General features: G+C 42.9%; 2 protein-coding genes across 3 annotated transcripts in view; both read left to right on the forward strand.

The window, feature by feature from the left end:
• LOC123760270 (uncharacterized) overlaps positions 1-17037 on the forward strand; it is a 743064-nt gene that overhangs the window by 638275 nt on the left and 87752 nt on the right. The window lies entirely within an intron of this gene.
• Positions 8878-17037, forward strand: part of LOC123753760 (kiSS-1 receptor) — a 38878-nt gene continuing 30718 nt past the window's right edge. Inside the window, exons 1-4 of the mRNA XM_069338398.1 lie at positions 8878-8998; positions 14176-14299; positions 14936-15144; positions 15616-15691. Of these exons, the coding sequence (XP_069194499.1) occupies positions 8919-8998; positions 14176-14299; positions 14936-15144; positions 15616-15691 (489 nt within the window). The 5' untranslated portion in view covers positions 8878-8918. The remainder of the gene's footprint in view (positions 8999-14175; positions 14300-14935; positions 15145-15615; positions 15692-17037) is intronic.

A 17037-nucleotide genomic window follows, 5' to 3' on the forward strand; every position in this document is an offset into this window, starting at 1 on the left:
CTGGGCTGAGGTATGCTGAACTGTGTAACTACTATATCAATACTGGAACACATGATGATATATTGGACTTGTACCCAAGATTGACCATGTAATATATTAACTATACAATGTATATATGTGATATAGCTATATAACCTGAGCTTGTAAAAGCATCTTAATCACCTTCAATAAAGTGCTTAATAACACACTAGTTTCTCTATCAGCTATCTTACCCTCTCAGAGTAGGAGAGCCATAAATGTATGTGTATGTATGTATGTATGTATGTATGTATGTATGTATGTATGTATGTATGTATGTATGTATGTATGTATGTATGTATGTATGTATGTATGTGTGTGCATATGTGTATGTATGTATGCATATAAAGTATATGTGGAAGCTGATCAGAATTACTTTTTACCTTTGTTAAATGCACATTAATAACACTGTAAAAGATACTTCGACCACTTTCTGTAGGGCATACGTAACTCTGTGTATCTATCTATGTATTTATGTCTGTAGGTTAGATTAGCACTTTAAAAGTACTACAATAACCTTCTGTGGTTGATTGTTCAATAAACCCCTGAACTAAATGTTTAACAGATCTCTAACCCTGTGCATGGAGGACAGAAGAAAATGTATATATGTTGCTTAGCATTGTAAATGTGTGGCCACGTCTGTGGTAAAAAAAAATAATAATACTAAAAAAACTGCTTGGAAAGTCTCCCCTCACTTCTCTCTTTCTACCTCTTTATCACCGCTATCGTTATCCTCTCACCATTCTTACCTTGCTACTCTCACCGCCCCATCACCTCTCGCTATCCTCTTAGAGTTTCATCATTCCTCACATCCACTCTCATCACCTCTTCACTTCTATCATCGCGTCGCTGCCAATCTCACTACCACCTCACAAGCTCCTCAACACTCTGTTTGTCAATAATTAACCAAACAAAAAAAAAACACCCAACCACTTGGGGTGGACGGTAGAGCGACGGTCTCGCTTCATGCAGATCGTCGTTCAATCCCCGACCGTCCAAGTGGTTGGGTACCATTCCTTTCCCTCCGTCCCATCCCAAATCCTTATCCTGACCCCTTCCCAGTGCTATATAGTCGTAATGGCTTGGCGCTTTCCCTTGATAATTCCTTCCTTCCTTCCTTCCTTCCTTCCCCACCTACCCTCTCCTTTTCTGGCCCGTTGTCGTCGTGAGGGGGCTTAGTAGGCGGCTGCCGAAGTGTGATGCTCCATAGGTCAGTCCTCTGTCCTTTTGAAGCCTTATGCTCCTGCTGCTGTCTTCACCAATTTTCCCAGAAATCTTTTCCTTTTCCTTGTGTTTCATTTTTCTCCCCCTCCCCCCACCCCCTCTTCTCCTTTCTAATTGTCATTCCTGCCGACCTTTTGTCAGTTTTGATTATTCTTTCAGACTTCTTCTGTTTGATGCCGGGTGTTTGGGGAGGCATACTCTCTCACCCCTAGAACTGTAGTACCCAACGTCTCGAGTGAGGGGACCCTTTTATTGTCACTCCTCCTTTCGTTATTGAACCCGATCTCGACGGATTGACGGTTCTTAAAATGATGATTGTGGGGCGTATACTCACGGCACACCCCAAGGGGGGCCCCCCGGCAATACTGGCTACATGTCTCTTATTGGGTGGCCTATCCTTTAATATTGGCTCCGTGATGGGTGTGGGGACACATTCGTGAATGAAAGTATTACCTCTCATTTTCATATCGCTGAATACTGTTCCTCTGATGACGTCTCAGGCTCTTGGGGTGACCGACCAAACCCCTGAGTCGGACTGTGTTGGAAGACCGGGCTCTGTAGTCCCCGCTACATTTGGACCAGACCTATCTCCTCCTTTGATCCTTCTGACTACTTCCCCCGGCTCCCCTCCCTCCTCTGTGGTTGGGTCGAGCCACACGCCCCCAGCGGTGACCCACCTCGTCCCCTGGCACGGCTCAGTCTTCCACTGCGACTATTGCCCCTTTCAACCCCTCTTTCTCTGGGGGGTCTCAACGTTGTCCTCACTACAGCCGCACTCGCATGATCCCTCCCTATACTAATACATACCAAGCCTTGTTTGGTCTTGCCTTGTGGGCTAAACATTTTGATCTCCTCCCTCTGGATTCTACACCTCCTGACGATTTCTTCCCCCATAAACACCGTATTGACTCGGTGGATGCCTGTTACTTTTAACCCCACCTATTTCGGTAAACGTGTCGTCGCTGCTACTTCACCAGATGCAGCTACCCGTTTAGCCGCATTGTCCTGCAGTGGGGATACCCCTGTTTGGGTCTCCAAAAACGCTTGGTTAAATGCCAGTGTTGGCCCTGTTCTCCTCCCACTCCATGTTGCAACTGATGTTAGGGACCAGAAAGACTGCCATGAGGATATTAAACATACCCTCGAAGCCCAAGGCCATCCTTTCCACCAGGTGGGCACGGTCATTCGACCCCCTCGTGGTCGCCGCCATCATCCCCCTTCGAGTTGTGAAAATCACCTTTAATAGTAGGACCCTTCCACCCTCTATCACTTTTGCTGGTGTCAGGTGCTCCGTTCAGGAGTACATCCCCTCTCCTAGACTTTGTAATAAGTGCTGGAAATTTGGGCATGGTGCCCTGAAATGCACAAGTCTTGTTTCTCTATGCCCCCTGTGTGGGAACGATAGCCACTCTAAAACAGATTGCTTATCTCCCCAGGCTTGCTGACTCAATTGCAGTGAGGCCCACCCTACCTTCTCTCACAGGTGTATCCACTATAAGCTTGAGAAAGCAGTTCTCAACTTGAAACACATGGATCGTTTGACTTTTCCTGAGGCAAGACGCCAAGTACGCCGTCTCCACCCTTTCTTTAGCTAATCTTATGCTCGCGTGTTGCGTTCTACCTCTCCTCGTCCTTTCCACCTTCCTCGGTCCCACAATCGTTCCCAGGCCTTGGATCTGGACACGCCCACCACCTCCTCGCTTGTTCCTTTACGTCCTGTCCCGGAAGGTCTCCCTCCTGATTCTCCTTCTGGCGTTTTCCCCTTCCTACCCTGTCCGTCATGTTTCCTGTGTCTTCTTTTCCTTCTCCCCACGATCCTTCTGCCCGTTCCTCCCTCACTATCTCTTAGCCCTCTACGCCACCTGTCTGTCCAGGCTGATGTCCATCATCCTCCTAGCAATCTTCATGTTGTTCACTCCCGTTCTTCTTCTTTTGTTGAGTCCCTTGAGTCTGTCGCCCAGTACGTTATTGCTGGAACGCTTGTCTCTTTGAGTCAAAAACGAAAGCCTGGCTCCTCTCCTTCCACCTCCTTCAGCGGGTAAGAAGGCATTGCTTTCTTCCCGTCCCCCCAACTCTGACTCTATCGCTTCGTCCCCCTCCCATTTCGGTAGTCGAAAGTTACTTCTCACTAACTTCTCACCAACTTCCCACTACCCCCACCCACTTCCCACTACCCCCACCCACTTCCCACTACCCCCACCCACTTCCCACCACACTCACCAACTTCCCACCACTCTCACCAACTTCACACCACACTCACCAACTTCCCACCACACAAACCAACTTCCCACCAAACTCACCAACTTCCCACCACTCTCATCAACTTCCCACCACTTTCACCAACTTCCCACCACTCTCACCAACTTCACACCACACTCACCAACTTCCCACCACACTCACCAACTTCCCACCACACAAACCAACTTCCCACCAAACTCACCAACTTCCCACCACACTCACCAACTTCCCACCACACTCACCAACTTCCCACCACACTCACCAACTTCCCACCACACTCACCAACTTCCCACCACACTCACCAACTTCCCACCACACAAACCAACTTCCCACCACACTCACCAACTTCCCACCACACTCACCAACTTCCCACAACACTCACCAACTTCCCACAACACTCAGCAACTTCCCACCACTCCCACCAACTTCCCACCTCTCTCACCAACTTCCCACCACACTCACCAACTTCCCACAACACTCACCAACTTCCCACAACACTCAGCAACTTCCCACCACTCTCACCAACTTCCCACCAAACTCATTAACTTCCCACAACACTCAGCAACTTCCCCCCACACTCACCAACTTCCCACAACACTCAGCAACTTCCCCCCACACTCACCAACTTCCCACAACACTCAGCAACTTCCCACCACTCCCACCAACTTCCCACCACTCTCACCAACTTCCCACCACACTCACCAACTTCCCACCACACTCACCAACTTCCCACCACTCTCACCAACTTCCCACCACACTCACCAACTTTCCACAACACTCACCAACTTCCCACCACTCTCACCAACTTCCCATCACTCTCACCAACTTCCCACCACTCTCACTAACTTCCCACCACACTCACCAACTTCCCACAACACTCAGCAACTTCCCACCACACTCACCAACTTCCCACCACACTCACCAACTTCCCACAACACTCACCAACTTCCCACCACACTCACCAACTTCCCACCGCACTCACCAACTTCCCACCACACTCACCAACTTCCCACAACACTCAGCAACTTCCCACAACACTCAGCAACTTCCCACCACTCTCACCAACTTCCCACCACATTCACCAACTTCCCACCACACTCACCAACTTCCCACTACTCTCACAAACTTCCCAACACACTCACCAACTTCCTACCCCTTTTACCAACTTCCCACCACACTCACCAACTTCCCACCAGTCTCATCAACTTCCCATCACTCTCACCAACTTCCCACCACTCTCACTAACTTCCCACCACACTCACCAACTTCCCACCACACTCACCAACTTCCCACAACACTCACCAACTTTCCACAACACTCAGCAACTTCCCACCACACTCACCAACTTCCCACCACTCTCACCAACTTCCCACCACACTCACCAACTTCCCACAACACTCAGCAACTTCCCACCACACTCACCAACTTCCCACAACACTCAGCAACTTCCCACAACACTCAGCAACTTCCCACAACATTCAGCAACTTCCCACCACTCTCACCAACTTCCCACCACACTCACCAACTTCCCACTACTCTCACAAACTTCCCAACACACTCACCAACTTCCTACCCCTTTTACCAACTTCCCACCACACTCACCAACTTCCCACCATTCTCATCAACTTCCCATCACACTCACCAACTTCCCATCACACTCACCAACTTCCTACCATTCTCACCAACTTCCCACCACTCTCACCAACTTCCCACCACTCTCACTAACTTCCCACCACACTCACCAACTTCCTACCCCTCTCACCAACTTCCTACCACTCTCACTAACTTCCCACCACACTCACCAACTTCCCACCACACTCACCAACTTCCCACCACTCTCACCAACTTCCCACCACACTCACCAACTTCCCATCACTCTCACCAACTTCCCATCACACTCACCAACTTCCCATCACACTCACCAACTTCCCATCACACTCACCAACTTCCCACCACACTCACCAACTTCCCACCACTCTCACCAACTTCCCATCACACTCACCAACTTCCCACCACTCTCACCAACTTCCCACCATTATCACCAACTTCCCACCACTCTCACCAACTTCCCACCACACTCACTAACTTCCCACCACACTCACCAACTTCCCATCACTCTCACCAACTTCCCATCACACTCACCAACTTCCCATCACACTCACCAACATCCCATCACACTCACCAACTTCCCACTCACTCACCAACTTCTCACCACTCTCACCAACTTCCCATCACACTCACCAACTTCCCACCACTCTCACCAACTTCCCACCATTATCACCAACTTCCCACCACTCTCACCAACTTCCCACCACACTCACTAACTTCCCACCACTCTCATCAACTTCTCATCACCCTCACCAGCGCTCCTTGTCAGTCTCACCTACGCCCCTCATAGCTCTCAGAGGCCCCTCTCTCTCACTTCTCTCACCAGCGTCCCTCACCGTTCCTCACCACACCCATCACCTCCTTCCCTCGGGCCACACCGCTGGTAAATAACCAGTTCACAAGGTCATGTTAAAAACACCATTATGGTAATTTTCGAATTAATATGCATAACACTTCTGAAGTGTATCCGGACGCGGCCCTCCTCAGACTGTGGACACGATACCGGGCACAGAGTTAATGGCTTGTTAAGGTGTAATGGTTTGTTAAGGTTCAGGTGTAATAGTTTAAGTTTTTATTATGAACTAGCAGTACCCGGCCAGGCGTTGCTGAGCCACAGCAACCTTCCCTGTCCCCCAGTCCTCCCCACCATTCCCCACTCCACAATCCCCTCTTCCTTCCCACCAAGCCAGACTCCACTGTTCCTTTATCCTCTCCACCATTCTCCATTCCTCCATCCCCTCGTCCCCACCATCCCAAACTCTCCCGTCCCCTCGTCCTCCCCACAATCTCTCACTTCCGTCCCCTCGTCATCCCCACCATTCCCCACTCCCTCGTCCGATGTCTTCCCAAATGGTCTGATGTTCCCATCAGAAAATTGGGAACATCAAGTGATCTGATGTTCCCATCACTGAAATATAAGAAAAACAGTTAAAAAATGAAATGAAAATATGAAAAAATAAAAAATTAACTATACTCACAAAATGAACGGTATGCTAAACAACACAGCTTAATTCCAACGCAATTCACACAAAATAATTAAATGAAAATGAAAATAAATCAAAATCTATGAAAATTCAATTTATCAATGCAATTGAAACATTGAAATGGAATTGTAACATATTTAGTATAGCATGTGTGTTGCTCATGTCGGGGAGCCGGTCGGCCGAGTTGACAGCACACTGGGCTTGTGATCCTGTGGTCCCGGGTTCGATCCCGAACGCCGGCGAGAAACAATGGGCAGTTTCTTTCATCCTATGCCCTTGTTACCTAGCAGTAAAATAGGTACCTGGGTGTTAGTCAGCTGTCACAGGCTGCTTCTTGGGGGTGGAGGCCTGGTCGAGGACCGGGCCACAGGGACACTAAAGCCCCAAAATCATCTCAAGATAACCTCATACATGCAACAGATGGCGCTGTTTTTCAAGAAAAGCATAGTTCTATACTTATACTTACGAAACGAACGGTATGTTAAATAACACATCTCAATTCCAACACAATGTCACACAAAATAGTTGAATAACAAATAAAATAATGCGAAATCTATGAAAATAAAATTTATCAATGCAATCGGAAACATTGAAATATAATTCGTGACATATTTAGTATAGCGTGCATGTTGCTATTATGTGCAACAGATGGCGCTGTTTTTTTAAAAACGCATGTTTTTTACGTGTCACTGGTGTGGCATCTATATAGAAGATATATAAAAAGACGCGCCTATTCGAATGCAACGTTGTGTAAAAATTTCAAAGCAATTGGTGTACAACTTTTGGAGTTTACAGCGTGTGTTGCTCTTACGTTCAACAGATGGCGCTGTTTTTCAAAAAAAGCATGTTTTTTTCCTGTCACAGGTGAGGCATGTATATAGTAGATATATAAAAAAACGCGCCTAATCGAATGCAACGTTGTGTCAAAATTTCAAAGCAATCGGTAAAGAGGTTTCGAAGATTTCCCTCACATGAAATGCCGGATGTCTTTTTTCTTCAGGGAAAAAAAAAACATTTTTTTTTACCGTCACAGACGTGACATCTATATAGTATGTATATAAAAACCTGGCCGGATGCGAATGGAACGTTGTGTAAAAATTTCAAAGCAATCGGTGAAGAACTTTCGGAGATTAGCGGTTATGCACAAACGAACAGTTCCATTTATATTTATATAGACAACAGAGGTCCCAGGACAGAGCCTTGAGGCACAATGAGTCTTGAGGCACTATGATTTTGATGATGAAGACGAATAGATAGAATGATAGATGGATTGATTGATGGATGTATTGATTAATATACAGATGGATGGATAGATCGATATACAGGTGGATGGGTAAATGTAAAGATCGATGGATAAGTGGCTAAATGGATAGATGGGGTTGATAAAGAGAGAGGTGGATAAATAGTTGGATAGATAGATTTATAGATGGCTGGATAGAAAGATTTATAGATGGATAGATAGATATATAGATGGATAGGTAGATTGATGGATGGATGAATAGATAGATCGATAGATGGATGGATACATGTATAGATAAAAAATAGGTGGATAGATGGATAAATAAATGGATTGATAAATGAATGGATAGATAGTTGAACAAATGGGAGACAGAAAAAGACTCGGGCAATGCAGGATACCTTCCTAGCATATTTTTTTGTTTGCAACTATTGCCTGATGTACGATATGTTTATAATCCAACTGTTGCCTGATGTACGATATGTTTATAATGCAACTGTTGCCTGATGTACGATATGTTTATAATGCAACTGTTGCCTGATGTACGATATGTTTATAATGCAACTGTTCCCTGATGTACGATATGTTTATAATGCAACTGTTGCCTGATGTACGATATGTTTATAATGCAACTGCTGCCTGATGTACGATATGTTTATAATGCAACTGTTGCCTGATGTATCTTGAGGTTATCTTGAGATGATTTCGGGGCTTTAGTGTCCCCGCGGCCCGGTCCTCGACCAGGCCTCCACCCCCAGGAAGCAGCCTGTGACAGCTGACTAACACCCAGGTACCTATTTTACTGCTAGGTAACAGGGATATGTTAACAGTTATCCCAGGTGTACGATATGTTTATAATGCAACTGTTGCCTGATGTACGATATGTTTATAATGCAACTGTTGCCTGATGTACGATATGTTTATAGTGCAACTGTTGCCTGATGTACGATATGTTTATAATGCAACTGTTGCCTGATGTACGATATGTTTATAATGCAACTGTTGCCTGATGTACGATATGTTTATAATGCAACTGTTGCCTGATGTACGATATATTTATATTCCAGCTGGCGAAGCTGTTCTCGTACTCGTGGACGTTGGGAGAAGTGATGTGCAAGATGCTCCACTATCTCCAGGCTCTTTCAGCCATATGCTCCGTCCTCACTCTCACTATCATGAGCTTAGAGAGGTCAGTACTCTGTGTGTGTGTGTGTGTGTGTGTGTGTGTGTGTGTGTGTGTGTGTGTGTGTATGTGTGTGTGTGTGTGTGTGTGTGTGTGTGTGTGTGTGTGTGTGTATGTGTGTGTGTGTGTGTGTGTGTACTAATCTAATTTTACTCACCTAGTTGTGCTTGCAAGGTCGAGCACCTACCCAAAAGCAAATCACATTTCGCCCACCCGTGGTTCTGCCAAATGGATCTTTGTACTCGTTTTCATAATACGTTTTTATTCACGTTTAATACGTGTTTCGTAATAACTTTAAAATATGTCAAAATTATGCAATAAATTAAAACATGTTCGATTTCAATCAAATTTTTTGGACTAGTTGTATATGAAAAGGGCTTCGTATGGTCCGAGTCTCAGCAGCCTTTTTGCATAAATTGGAAGGGAGAAAAAAATATATTAAATTATGTGTCATCAATTTTCCAAAATGTTAAAAAATTAACATGAAACACAAGTGTCAACTGAAACCATGTCTATGACTCTCAACTATCACAATAGCATATAATTAAAAAAAATAATAATTTGTTTTTCCCCCCAAAAAATTGTTAATTATTTTTTTGTTCTTATTTGTTTATCGGACGATTTGCATGAAACTTATACACCTGACTGCACGTAAGCCTATCTGTAAGGGTGCCAATTTTGGAGGAAATTGGTTGATGTCAACCTCAGCCACAGATGGCAGCACCTTAGACTTCATTTTTTTTTAATTATTAAAATTTCAAGTAATATAAACGTAACTTCTAATCTTTAATTTTTTATTCAATTTACATGAAACTTACATCTTATTTGTAGAATTTATGTCTCTACAATCTGTAGGAAGCGTTTTTTCCTAAGTTCATTTATTGATTTTATAAACAGTAATAAACATGATATATTTGCATAATTTTGGGAGGAACTTTGACTATTTGTATTAGTGAAACTAAACATATTTTGGAAAATCCGCTCAATCAGATATTTTATTATATGCTAATGTGATAGAAGAGTGTCATAGAAATTATTTTATTTGAAATTTGTGGTTGTAGAGGCTTACTGACAATGTGTAAAATTTAAAAAAAAAAAATTATCCCTTTCTATTTAAGCTGCGATACAAAAACTTGGAAGAATTGCAGCCCTCCATATGTATATCTAGACAATAAAGATTGGTTGACATTGAACAACTTATAAGAAACGAAGTTGCAGGCAATGAGTCACAATAACGTGGCTAAAGTAAGTTGACCAGACCACACACTAGAAGGTGAAGGGACGACGACGTTTCGGTCCGTCCTGGACCATTCTCAAGTCGATTGTGTGAGAATGTGAGTCTCACAATCGACTTGAGAATGGCCCAAGACGAACCGAAACGTCGTCGTCCCTTCACCTTCTAGAAACGAAGTTGTGCTCCCTTAAACCGAGTACTGAATTAGCTTACACAACATGATCGTCTTGTCGTTCTTCTCATTTACGACTCTTAAGCTGAAAAGTTTCTTCAGTTCTCTATACGACTCATCTGTATTTCCAGGTCTCAACTGTGACGCCTTATGACTTTATATCTGCTTTGTTAACTCTCCTTTAGTATCATGTACATATTTATCATGTCTCCCATTTCATTGTTTTATTTAGTGAATTAAGATCCATTTATATCAGTCTTTCTTTATAGAAATGTATAGTGTTGGAATCACGCCAAGGGTGGAGAGTATTTCTACTCCACTTTATTGAATGAGTTGGTTATTATCCAATAGACAGGACGAAACTGACGAGGTCATTTTACCGGGAATCTGGATTTTGATTCTGGGAGCTGCCCAAGAGCATTTTCTCTCTACAAAGTCTTGTAGAAGAGTCCCGCTGGTGGGGACATCAAGCCTCGCATGGAAGACTACATTCTGCATGCTTACTTAATGACTTTACACTCCCCTTATGGAGTTTAATAGCGTTTAGAAAGTTAATAGCCAGGATCATTTATGGAAAATTCGTTGAATGGAATTGGAGCGTAAATGATGTTAAGCTGCAGTAGAGGTATTTTCTAGCAATGTGTTTGTTGAGGCGAATTTGAATAGTCTTTGCTACACAATGTTCTTGGAGATGCCTCGGAATGTTTATCAATATAATATTTGCATTGTACATCATAGATGAACTTACTGCTTGACAAATTGGTAAACCTTCCCTTACGTCAAAATATTTTTTACCTGACAATTGTATAATATTAGTGAATATATACAATTATTTTATTTGATAAAATTTGACAACACTGATAGCATTGTTTATCTTATAGTGCACGTATTATATACTCCTATTTTCTGTGTCAGTGTTAAGAAGGCAATCACTGACAAAATTCATGGTAAAAAACCTCTAGTAATTATTGAAGGATTTATTTTCTACAACGTTTCTTTCCATTCTGTAACATCTTCAGGTAAAGAATGAATGTTTAGAGTTAATTTTTCTGTTATATATACTTGTGGAAAGGGTGAAGTTGTGTGTAGTGAGATGACGGGTTGAAGGAAAATGGGGGACAATCAACCATAGAGCAAGGAATAGGGGAAATAGGTAGGAATAATGGGTAAGCAGATGATGAGTCACAATAACGTGGCTGAAAAATGTTGAACAAATCACACACTAGAAATTGAAGAGATGACGACGTTTCGGTCCGTCCTGAACCATTTATCAAGTCGATTGTATCATTATCAACTCACAATCGACTTGATAATTGTCGACTTGTAACCTTCGGCAACTCTGAATATCAGGCAAGTCTAGCTGATATGTCGTTATCTCTCAATTTTGTGCATTTAAATGTACACACACAGACACACACACACACACACACACGCACACACACACACACACGCACACACACTCATACACTTTCCCAAGATGTATCCCACAACAGCTGTCTAACTCCCAGGTACATGTTTACTGCGAGGTGAACAAAAACATTCACACAATCCTGACGCTGCCTCTTTTATGATCCGTGGAGAGATCTTATCAGGGGCTGTGACTTTCATTATATCCAGCTCATTTAATTATTTTTGTACTTCCTTTATTGTTACCACTAATTTCAGTCACTTTCTTCTGGTAGTGTCTCTTCATCAGATGTCGTTGATCTGGGGAAAGCTCTGGCTCTACCTTAAAAAATTCCTGGAAACCTTTATTAAGTTCTTCGCACACTTTCTTAACATTCTTTGTGAGGTATCCACCTTTTTTAAATAGCCAGAAACTAGGTACATTTGTTACACAAGATCTTCCTGTTCGAAAGCTGCCTGTCCGTCGGTGTATTATTAGTCTAGGTATTCAACCTATTTCATTGAATTATTTTGTCTAATATTTTGACTACCACGCTTGTCGGTGATACGTATCTATGATTTAGAGGTTTTTTTCTGCTACCACTTTTGTCGACTGGATACATGTTCGCTTTTTTCCATATATATCTGTTAAAAAAATCCAGAGTATAAAGATATCTGAAAAGTCAATTTAAGTAGAATTCTCAGCTCAGGTGCGTATCCTATTCTTTCTTTCTTCCTAGTTCCTAGGACTCGAGACATCTCCATGGTGTTCTCTGAAATTGGCACTGTCTGGTTCCCTGGAACCCTCCTTTTGCTGACACATTTTGAAACCGCTCATTTAGTATTTTACTCATTTCTTTTTTCATTCTCTTTGAACCTGTTCCTCATTCTTAGTCTCTGCAATTTTATCCATTACATGCAGCTTGTATTTTATAAATTTATAGAGAAGGCTTTGTTCTGCTTTACATTTGTCTACTGCCATTTGTCCACTTTGTCCACTACCCATTTCTCAAAGTTTCTTTCTGCTTATTTCTCACCGCCGTGTTTCTTGCTCGTTTGTACTGCTAATATCTCAGAGGGTTAGGTCTGTCCCTTTGTTGATTCTATATGCAGACGATGAGTCACAATACCGTGGCTGAAGATATGATAATCTAACCACACACCAGGAGATGAAGAGACGACGACTTTTCCAGTCCGTCCTGGACCACAGTCGACCTGATAATGGTCCAGGACGGACCGAACCGTCGTCGTCTTTTCTCCTGGTCTGTGGTTTGGTCATCTAACCAAACCACAGTATGGTATTTTATTTTTTCTTCCGTTCTCGGGCTCCTCTCATAAGTTCTTGTTAAACTGATCCATTTTCCCTCATTATCTTCTAGAATAATTATAATGAATTGTATATTTGGCTTCCAACAGGACATGCTCGCACTTGACTAATGGAGGATGGCTCTGAATGTCAAATATCTGTTGTTCTTTCCTGGTAAATTCCAACTCCAGGAAAGATGGAGCATCCCTTTCCCTCATTCTCGTAGGCTGTTTAAAATGTGGGTACTTGAAAGTTTCCAGGATGAAATTTACGAATGAGCCTGTCAAGAATTTCTCCATTAATGCTTCGTAGGCTTCTCAGCTTTCAAATTGACGTCGCCAAGAATGTACAATCGTGATTTATCTGTTTTTCCCTCTTACTATGTTCTTTCTCATAATTATTATAAGTTTCTTTCTCTTTTGTCATTAAGCTATTCTTTAGTCTATGTGTTTGTTGCTGGTGGACTGTAGGTAATAACGCTCATCTGTTCATCATCCTGATTGCAGATCTCCAGTGCTATTATATGAGCTGCTCACGGGTTGTCAAGTATTAATTATCCTATTATCATTAGTCACTCCTTCACCATAAATGCAACACCAACATCTTTTTTTTAACTTTTGTCACGTCTCCAAACAGTGCAGCCCCCCCCCCCACCCCCTTAAGAATACCACCTCATTTAAAATGTTATCTTCCAGTTTCATTTCTGCTAAAGCGTTAATTTCTGGTTAAACAGCATTGTGTCATTTAACGCCAGTGGTTGTACCTAAATCCATCTATGTTCACAGTTTTTCAGAAACATTACCTGCTTTGTCCTCCACTCTCCTTCTAATAATTTTGTTGGTTTGCTTATGTGTATCATTTCACAGCCTTCCCGATCCCTATCCCCTTGTAGGAATAAAGAAATTCTTTCTTCTTCTTTCCTATCCTAGTTTAGATGTTTTGCTTCCTAAAGGTTAAGTTTAAGCTTCTCTCTCTATCTTCCTTTGAAAAATCTCGTCTTAAATGACCATAGTTTTCCATCATAATCATCATTTAGCAATTTTTCTGGCATTACTACGCACTTGTGACCATACTTCTTTTTACAGGTACTATGCCATCGTGTACCCCATGAGAGCCCAGTACCGCTGTACCATCTCCCAGGCCCGCCGCTTCTGTCTTGCCATATGGCTCCTCTCCGTTCTGCTGGCCTGTCCAGTCTTCCTCCTGCAGGTGAGTCGATACCTTCCGTTGCCACCAGGGGCCTTCCTTCGGCAGGCATTATGTATCTTTTACATTGCCAACAGGAGCTGTGTGGCAGTACCGGACACAAAGTACCTTCCGTTATCACCAGGCGCAGCCCTTTGACGGTGGGGCAGAAGTACATGACCACCAGGGCTACTGTGTGTTGAGTACCGGGGCCTCGTACTAGCAGGCATCTTGATGTGATATTTTCAAGTTCATCGCAACCCTGATTAGTAGCACAAAATGGAATGGATGATAAATTTTCAGTAGGAGAAGGGCTAAGTGATCTTATTGATGGTAGATCACTGATTAAAATGTCTAGATTATGATTCGATTTGGATTGCATGAACATGTAAAAATGTAAACACTATCGTGTATAATATTTACAGTAATTAAAGTAACTGACAGCCAGTTTTCATTGCATATGGTATTTCATTCTGTAACAAAAACACCTTCATTTTTCATAAGTCTAGGTTTGCATTTTGAACGTCACCCAAATTTTGCTGTTGTCTGTACTTGTTATTGTTAAGGTAATGAGATCTTGAACTTCACTCGTTAATATCCGCCAAAGTAATAGTAGACTCCGAGATAAAAGATGTGATCGGCCTGTCCTCCGTCACCCAGGTACACATGGAGGTGGGTGAGAGGGTGCGGGCGTACTGGTGCGTGCGGGACTTCGACTCCCCGCTACTCTGGAGGAGCTACGAGACCTACATGCTGGTGCTGGTGCTGCTGGTGCCTGCCTGTGTCATGGCCGCAGCCTACGCCGCCATCAGCAATGCCATCATCTTCATGGTAGTGCAGCGACGCACCATCACAGGCAAAGGACAGATGTAAGCGGTGGTCTGCGGACGTCGGAGCTTACCGCCGTAATATTTCTAGATGCACCATGAAACACAAACCAAACATATGATTAGTGATCTAATTTCTGGAGATATTTGGCTTCTGGACTTTGGTATTTATTGGGCGGTATGTGGACGATAGGATAAATTACGATGCATTAGGCTTTTCCAGCCTCCTAGAAAAAAATTTGTTTTGCCTGAGACGTGTTGCGTTTGTTTGTGTTTGTTTGTCCTTGTCTGTGGTATTTCCCATGATCAACTCCCTGCAGCTTCCCCTCTCACTTGTACACGAATCGTTCGTGTGGCCTTTGCCCTGTCTTGTTATCTTGCCTTTGTGTCATCCCTGTGGATTTATCCCTTTTATGCGATCTTAATTTTTTTTATTTGTTTACCTTGGTTTTTTGCTTGCTCCTAGTGTATTTGTGCGCTACAAAAGAAGTTCTGAAACAGCGTCTTCCACAGGGCCAACGGCGTTCTGTTGCTGAACGGTTCAACACGAGGCCGTCGACGGGCAACGGAAGAGTCTGAGGTGCGGCAGGTAAGAACACATCTCCCACAATTATATTTTTAACAAAGTTTCCGTCAAAGTCTCGACTCTAAATCGAGTCATTGCCGTTTTCTCCAAAGCAATATATAATTTTTACATATAACTCATCAAAATCTAAGCAATTTCATAATGAATGGGAATAACTATGTAATGAATTACACACAGAAATCACAATAGCGTGATGCATCAAATGAACAAATCCACAAGGGCCGTGACGAGGGTTCGAACGTACGTCCGAGAGGATCCCGGACGTAGTTTCAATTCTTATACCATGTCGTAGTTCAGTCGATTAAGGCGCGTCTGGGATCCTCTCGGACATAGGTTCGAACACTCTTCACGGCATAGGTAATAGGTACCTGGGTGTTAGTCAGCTGTCACGGGCTGCTTCCTGGGGTGGAGGCCTGGTCGAGGACCGGGCCGCGGGGACACTAAAAAAAGCCCCAAAATCATCTTAAGATTACGGCCCTTGTGGATTTGTTCATGCAATGAATATTTAAGTAAATGATAAACTCTATGGACTTCTGGCGGCACATTTCATTTCCACCGACTAGTTATAAGGGGTATAGGGCTGACTGCCCCTTCATGAGGGACAACCCCCGACTCCCATATGACACTCTCCGTAAAATCACCTTGAATCAAGCAGAATTTAGTAAGGCAAATCCCAATCATCAGTCCTCTGTCCTCGGACAAACATACATCGAGATATCAATATGTGCCAGGGTGTCTCTCTCATTCTCCTTCTCCTCCTATCCTCTCTTTCTCTCATGTTACTCATGTTATATGTGACTCACCATCATCCATCTTGTTCATTGATGACACACCATCACCCATCTTATGCCTGGGTGACACACACCCATCTAAAAATGTAACAATTACCCATCTTCCAATCATGAATAGCCTCTTTTTGTATTCAATCTTGAAATTGTTTGTTTTATCATCCTGTGGGCATATTTAAGCATGCATCCTTCCACAAGTTATTGATTAATCCAATATTATTCTGCGCTTTTAGAATTTATCCGATGCACAATAAAATACGGAATATTTTAGTGTATTAAAAATGAATTAAAGATGCATACCACCGTTTCATTGCATGAATCTCTTAATATGTAGCCATAGTAGAGAAGTCTTGGAACATCGTCCACACTCACCTCATGTTGTCAAGACCAGTGCTAGTCTGTCATTTAGTAATTATAATTTATTTTTATTTATAATTATAATTATAATTTATTACATTTATATATATATATATATATATATATATATATATATATATATATATATATATATATATATATATATATATATATATATGTCGTACCTAGTAGCCAGAACGCACT

This window comes from Procambarus clarkii, chromosome 39 (assembly GCF_040958095.1).
Source record: "Procambarus clarkii isolate CNS0578487 chromosome 39, FALCON_Pclarkii_2.0, whole genome shotgun sequence".
Classification (NCBI taxonomy): domain Eukaryota; kingdom Metazoa; phylum Arthropoda; class Malacostraca; order Decapoda; family Cambaridae; genus Procambarus; species Procambarus clarkii.